Raw genomic sequence first — 7,627 nt, 5'->3', positions numbered from 1 at the left:
CAAAATGAAATACAATGGATGCATTCTGGCAGCTGTACCAAAGACTGGGAACGATAGTAAATACTTTTCCAAGTTTTACTTCCCGGTACAAGTTCTAGTTTACTGAACACTACCTAGTTTCTTAACCTAATATTTGCGCCTAGTACATGTAATTATTTTTTGTCCTGCCCATACTCTGAATGAAATCCAATTACTTGTTAATTGCAGGATTCTTTGTTGTTGCCTACGCTGTGGTTGATGTAGAGAATGATCAAAGTTGGACCTGGTTTTGCAATTTGGCACGAGTTGTTGATAGCCGTCAATCGTTTACGTTTATGTCGGACCGACACAATGGTATATTATAAATGAAGTTTCGACATTTTCCCACATGCCCACCATTCATAATGCGATTGGAATTTGCGCAACAATTTGAATGTACGTGTAAAGAATGGTGCAAAGAAGTCTGATTATTTCCAGTCGCTAATGTTTAAAGCGGTTCGTGCCCTCACTGTATCAAATTTTCAAAAGTACACTTCAGAACTGGTTGTCATGGGTGGAAATGGTGTGGACTCGTTTCTGCAGTTGTTGCCTACGCTGTGGTTGATGTAGAGAATGATCAAAGTTGGACCTGGTTTTGCAATTTGGCACGAGTTGTTGATAGCCGTCAATCGTTTACGTTTATGTCGGACCGACACAATGGTATATTATAAATGAAGTTTCGACATTTTCCCACATGCCCACCATTCATAATGCGATTGGAATTTGCGCAACAATTTGAATGTACGTGTAAAGAATGGTGCAAAGAAGTCTGATTATTTCCAGTCGCTAATGTTTAAAGCGGTTCGTGCCCTCACTGTATCAAATTTTCAAAAGTACACTTCAGAACTGGTTGTCATGGGTGGAAATGGTGTGGACTCGTTTCTGCAGTCTGTCAATCCTCAACAATGGGCAGATGTGTTTTTCCCGGTAATAGGTATGATTTAATTTGTTCATCTCTTTCAGAGTCGTTCAATTCATGGATAAAGAACGAGGGATTTCTTCCAATTGCTATGATGCTCGATATGTTGCGGATAAAAATAATGAACATGATGAACAAAAGAAGAATTGAGTCTGCATCTTGGGACTCATTCCTGTGCCCTAAGGTCAGTGAAAAATGCAGTCTAGATTTAACGTTGCTTGCAGTTGGAAGTGTATTCGATATGGTGAATTCAAATAAGAAGTCATGTTGATGCCGGGCCACTCCGTAGATCTTGCGCATCTGACTTGCTCATGTCGTAAGTGGCAAGTGCAAGGTATCCCATGTGAGCATGCCATATTGTGTATTAAGGTGCATGAAGGGGAGTCGTCAATTTTTTTTATCCTGATGTTACAACGGATGCATATTGTAAGACTTACAGTCATTCCGTCAACCCTGTCCCAACTTTTAATGAACCAAAATCTTTCGAGAAAGCCAGCATGATACTTCCTCCTTTAATTAAATAACGTCCTGGCAGACTGCGGTATGTAAGAATTGAAAGTTCCGGCAACTTTCGTAAAAGACAACGGGTATGGGTAGATGTAAAGACTTACTTATCACAACCGTGCTTCGTGCAACGAACCCATTTAGTGATTGTAATTGTTCTTCATATCAGAAGCAGAAACATGGGGACCAGACACTCTACAATTTTGGAAAACATCTACAGTGTCAAAGCTTTTCAAATTCTAAAGAGAGTCTTTTTTGTTAACTTTCTGCTGGTCTATTTTTTGTGTATATATGTGGTCGAACTTAAGGTAGTATATCGTATCTGTATTAAAGTTACATACCTTCTTTTTTCTTTGGCTCATTCTTCGAGCCACCTGTTCTTGGATTGGGTTCTCCTCCTTTTCGGTTTTCAATCTCGTCAAATCGTGGTTCTTGAATAGTAACACTTTTTTAGGGTTTCTTTGGGGTGGTAGTCTTAACCATCTGCCAAAAACAATGAATGATCAAACAAGAAACTTATTTTAGCAGATTTAGGGTTGTTCAATTACAAAATTTCAAACATTAGGGTTTTTTGAAGGAAAAATTACCAGGAACAATATCTGATAAACCGAAAAAGTTATGGTGATTTCAGTTATGTTGATGATACAGAGAGAGAGAGAGAGAGAAAACCTACCTTTTTTTTTCCGACAACGATCTGCGTTCGTCGTTACAAGGCATGCCTAAATTACATAGGATAAATCTTGATGGCAACTGCTTCCACCGAGACTCGATCCCACGACCTCATGGGCTTAAGAGGGGTGTCCAACCATTACACCAAAGGGTGGTGGACGAGAAAACCTACCTTTTAATAGTGAAAATTTATGGAGATTTCTTACTTTTCTTCTTTGACCAACTGCCTTCTTCAATGAATAACGATGCTTCCGATGATTTTAATGTGAAATCAGGTGTTTTTGAAGGTGAAATCAGGTGTTTTTTAAGGTGAAATCATGTGATTTTTCGCTTTCTCCTTCTTAATGACAACTGGTTTTGGTGAGTAAGATGGTTTTGGGAGAGGGAACGTTTATAGTGAAAGAATAATGTTTCCTTCTTCTTAATGGCAGTTGGTTTTGGTGAGTAAAATAGTTTTGGGAGAAGGAACGGTTTTCCAGAAGTTACTAAAGGAAGCTGACTTTCCAACTCGGCGTGGGAGAGAAATTTATAGGAGATGGGACAAGATAGCTGCAACGGTCATTTCCTCTTTCTTTATGACGTAGGAAACGTCTGAAATTTTCAGAAATATTCGCGTTTCCCGGTCCTTTTCCAATGATAGTTTTCGTAATTTTTGAAAACACGAAGGACGTTTCCGAACTTTCATCTCTCCGTCTGACGTCGTGGACCCGCCGTTTATTTTCTGGCATTCACGGACTGGGCTCACATTAAACGACCCATTTTGGGTCGTTAGCCCAATCCCTCGTAATTATATAATACGAGTAAGAATATTTAAAATATATTTGGTCTAGTTAAATAAAATCAAAACTGCAATTACCCTTAACGGGTAGTTTAAAGGCACCCCTCCAAAGTGTTATTGGCGCCCCTTCTATTCAAACTCGTGTCTCTCCCTCCAAAATTTGCTTTGAGGGAGCCGTCAATGACTCTTTAGAGGGGCGCCTTTAAAATTACCCTTGACTGAATATTTTGGAGAAGCAATTTTATTAATTAAAAAAGTCTTCATACAATAAAGAAGTATAATTTAGAAAATCGAATTCAACAAGTAAAATGAAAATTTTTGTCACTAGGAACTAATAGGAAGACACGAAAATATGCAATTTTAGAAAAGATGGCATACAAGTCTATTGCAATTAGTAGGTAAGATGGAGAGAAAAGAAAAGAAACAAAAATACAAACCCGTTATCTAGATTCCAGTCTACAAGCTTACCTATCTCACCAGCAAAAAATGGAAATTTGTAGATACGAGACTGCAGATCAAACCCACATACTAATAATAGCTTCAAAATACAGGGCTTTGTTCCTGGAGTACAACTTTGTTACTCATATATGTTCATTTCTATCTTCTCATAACACGGGGTCCTGGCGTATAACATATAGATCGTTCATTATATGAACTGAAAACCTTCTCTGATTAAAACACAACAAATTATGATTCAAATAATTACTCTCTGACTTCATTTTTCCCTCTTCTCAATCAATTTTCAGATACCAAACATAAGATCTACAACCCTAGATACCACAGATCGAGCTGGAGTAGCGATAGCACCAGTTGAACGCTGGGCACCATGGCTGTTATGAAGATAAAGAGGAGTTGCAGAAGAAGAAGCTCTTGAAGGTATGAGTTCCATGCCTTTACCCGACGATGATGCCGGTGGTGAAGAGGGAAAATTCATGAATCCTTGGTTATTGAGCCCTTGGTTCAGTGCCTGCCGTTGAATTGGGTCCACAGGCTTCACACCTACAATAAGAACTCCATTAATTTGCATCCCGTTCTTGCTTAAAGCTTTCTGAGCATCATATCGGTTCTGCATTTATCAAGTAAAGCCAATACTTCACTTAATTGATATAATAGATAAAAGAAGAGAGGCTCAATGAAATATACTAATATTTCATAAAATCTGAAACAGGTAGAGTGATAAACGACAGAGTGTAGGAACATTCTCGGTGACCAGAGGCTATTTTCGAAATAAAAGGAAAAGAACCAACCTGATAGAGGATATGCATCCAGTTAGCATTACCCGGACCAGGGACATGTTTCAATATCACTCCACATTTTTCGAACTCCCTCAACACAAAGTTGGTATCTCCTTGGGAGAATCTGAACGAGAATGAAACAATTGGTATTAGTATTATGCTCTGAACAGTGAGAATTGAATAAATTAATTGGAAATAGAGGCTTCCAAAAAAGAAAAAAGAATATACTTACAATGCTTAATGGTTCAACTTAAATTATGACAGAAAGATGAGTACCCGGATTAAAATTGTTAAACTTAGACTGAATTATTGAGGATAAATTAAAAAGGAGATGGTAACTTGCAGAAGAAAATTTCAAGTCTCCTTGAAAACAAAAAAAGACTTTCAGAAGAGAATTTCAAGTCTATCGTCTGCTCACAATGATAGTCAAATTAGCAAGTGGTTAAATGCGAAATTGAATAATCACAGTGGCGAGTTCAAGCATACTGAGTAATGAATACGTCGTTCTTCTTAGCACCTTATATTAATGAAAACAAAAAACTTTTGTGCTATAGATTACCAGGTCACTATTTCAAAGCTTAAGGTTGCAGAATTCGCTTAATTAATCGTGAACTTCAGACAATTAAGCGTTCTGAAGATAGTAGATAGAAGTTTACAAAAACAAGTTATGAAATGGACGGAATAGCTATCGACTTATTTTCATTTTATCAGCGTGTGACAACTTCAATATGGACTTTTCCGAAATTGATAAATTACTAGACAACTATCCAAGAACCAGGCTAGTAGAACACAGATGAGTAATATTAACTTGTCCTACTATAAACTAATCTTAAAGTTACCAAACCAGGTAAATCGGTACTTACGATTAAGCATCAAAGCATTGTGAAATGTACTAAAGGAACACAAACTTCAGGATGCATTTCTTCATAACTCAAAATGTGTTTAGAATCTAGGGATCTAGGAGTGAGTAGAGAGATCTGGATAATAATCTACATTAACATCTGGAAATTAATATATAACGAATTTGACTAATCTTTTTAATTTAAAACTATGGATAATATAATTTCAGGAAACAACTCTTTTACATTTGCAGGTTTCGTGAAATTTTAAAATTTTTAACTATCCTTTGCTACAATGAATCTTATCCAAATCACAAGCAAATTGAAGCCTAATAAGCTTTTCACTATGATGTTTTCCTTTCAATCAAAAGAGAACTCCTAATCAAAATCCGTGAACACAACCATATAAATATAAAACCTTTAAAATAGCTATTATATGGGACAGAAGAAAAGGAAATTGAGGCGTACCCATATACTGTAACCCATTCTTCCTCGTCAAGATTATCCAAAGGTAAAGTGTTCTTCGGCAATTCTGGCCTAGCAACTTCCCTCAGTGGAGGAAGTGTTATTAGAGCACGAGGTCCAACCACACCATCAACAGGCGATCCCTTCATCCTATCACCATTATCACTATCACTCTTAGCCGGAGACCACCAACTCGAACTTGAAGGACTCTGCTGCATTTGCTTCCCACCCACAGAATAAGAAGAACTCCCCTCATCAAATCTACTTTTGATTGGTGTAACAGAATCCCTATTATAATCTCTTACTGTTGTTTTCATATCGGATTTCGAATCAGAAGATAAAGGGTAATCAGGCATAACAGATTCAGGAGAGAACTCAACTCGATCTTCAAGTGTGAACATTGGAGGTGGAGGAGGATCAGAACCACCAAAATTCTCCCGTCGAAGTGCTGAAACAGCTGCTGCCTGACCTGGGGTACTAAATTTTCCTCTACGGGTAGAAATTGGTGTTGCTAAATCCTGAAAAAACAGCGATCTTCCTCCTGTTTTTGGAGACTTTTGTACTGTGTTGCTCATTTTCTACACTATCCTTGATAGAAAACCCTAACCCTAAAAAGAGAAAATTAGAAGAAATTGGTTAATAAACAAACAAGCACGTAAAGAACCAGAATAAGTGTTGAGAGAATAGTCTTCGTTGCTTTGGTAGAAAGTAGATTTTGGGTTTGCTTAGATTCATGAGGTAAAGCTCGTATCCAAATTTAGGAAAAGTAAAGAAAACCTAGGTTCGATTCGGGGACTAGAAGAACAGTATTAATAAGGGAACTGAGAAATGAAATTTTTCAAGACAATTATAATCTGAAAAGAAATGCTGAATACGAACTGTTACTAATTGAAGGAAAGAGAGTGAAGAAAAATACCTGAATCAGAGATTATTGGACCTTTGGATCGTTAGGGTTTTCAATTTGAAATTTACCCTGTTTTTCCCACCCACGGAAGAATATCAAAAAGAACAAAGTTAAGGCCTTTGGTTCAGCTTCAAATAAGTAAAAAAATAAAAGCTGGCTTTTAACTTATTTTAAGCGCTTATAAAAAATTGTATTAAGGGCGGACAAAAAATTGGGTGTTTGGCCGAAATAAGCCAGAGCTTATTTTAAGCCCAAAAAACTTATTTTTCTTTAAAAAGCAGAAGCCACAAATTTTGGTTCGCTTTTTCGGAAAGCTCTTGGTGATTTTGGAGAGATGAATTTTTTTTTCAAAACATAAAAATCATGTTTGTTGTCACAGGTAGGGTACAGTTTTCACCCTTCTTTCATGACCATCACTTATACTCTGTCAAGTTACGTTTTCTATGACAATTACTACCATTATCATATTCTTCGTCATTTCCCCTCTTTCTCTTCATTACCACGGAAATATTATTTTATCTCTTTTCTTGTTTTTCAATAATAATTTAAAATTTCTTTTATGTCGTTCGGTGCCACCCACAGAAGGATTTCCCCCTTCTTCACAGAGGAAGGGTTTGAAGCCCTTTGTTTGTTACAAGAGAAAACCCTTTCCGCCACAGAAGAAAGGTTGTTCTTCTTTGTCAGTTGACGAATGGAAACCCAAATGAAACCAAATGAGAGAGAAGGGAGACGGTATGTCGGCGGTACTAAAGAAAAAGAGGGGAGATAGTGAAGAATATGAACACGACAGTAGCTCCTAGAGAAAATGATGTTTGTTGGGGTACGAGATAGTCAACGGCGAAGAGTCATGAAAATGAGGAAGAAAAATAAAAGATGTATACTTAGTTTCATTGTTGAGATCCTTCAAATTGGTTGCCACGATAAATTAATTTGTATCGAATTCATTTTGTTTATCCAACTAGATCTTGGATTATTTCTCAAATGACCCACTAGTTTAAGACCAACTTCCTACCAGGGGTGTTTTGACGGGGTGCGACGGGTGGGGTCGCACCGCCCCCCTCAAACTACAAAATATTTTTAAAAACCAAGGGGCCCCTAAATCTCGTCTAATAACTAGGCAATAAAATGATTCAACAAAAGAAATGTTGCTTAGTTGGTAAACATCTTGCATAACAAGTCAAGCATGAGGTCACAATTTCAATACTTTCCCTTGTCAGTTATTTTGTTTATTTTCTCAACTCATTATTATCTCGAACTATTAGTAGTAAAACCAACTATTAATTACAGATAATCAAC

The 7,627-nt window shown here is 37.1% G+C and overlaps 1 protein-coding gene across 1 annotated transcript; it reads right to left on the bottom strand.

Moving 5' to 3' along the window:
• Positions 1 to 3,397: 3,397 nt before the first annotated feature.
• Positions 3,398 to 6,639, bottom strand: LOC147556658 (nuclear pore complex protein NUP35-like). Its single transcript, XM_086657593.1, has 4 exons — positions 6,344 to 6,639; positions 5,431 to 6,035; positions 4,136 to 4,247; positions 3,398 to 3,954 (listed from the first exon to the last, which is right to left on the bottom strand). The coding sequence occupies exons 2-4, from the start codon at positions 6,000 to 6,002 to the stop codon at positions 3,631 to 3,633; spliced, it is 1,008 nt and encodes a 335-aa protein (XP_086513719.1). The 5' UTR covers positions 6,003 to 6,035; positions 6,344 to 6,639; the 3' UTR covers positions 3,398 to 3,630.
• Between the last annotated feature and the right edge of the window lie 988 nt (positions 6,640 to 7,627).

Source organism: Eschscholzia californica, unplaced genomic scaffold, assembly GCF_041429995.1.
Source record: "Eschscholzia californica isolate CP2 unplaced genomic scaffold, dmEscCali1.0.p SCAF_2, whole genome shotgun sequence".
Lineage (NCBI taxonomy): Eukaryota > Viridiplantae > Streptophyta > Magnoliopsida > Ranunculales > Papaveraceae > Eschscholzia > Eschscholzia californica.
The sequence above is the reverse complement of the archived record's forward strand: the minus strand, read 5'-3'. Positions and strand labels throughout refer to the sequence as shown.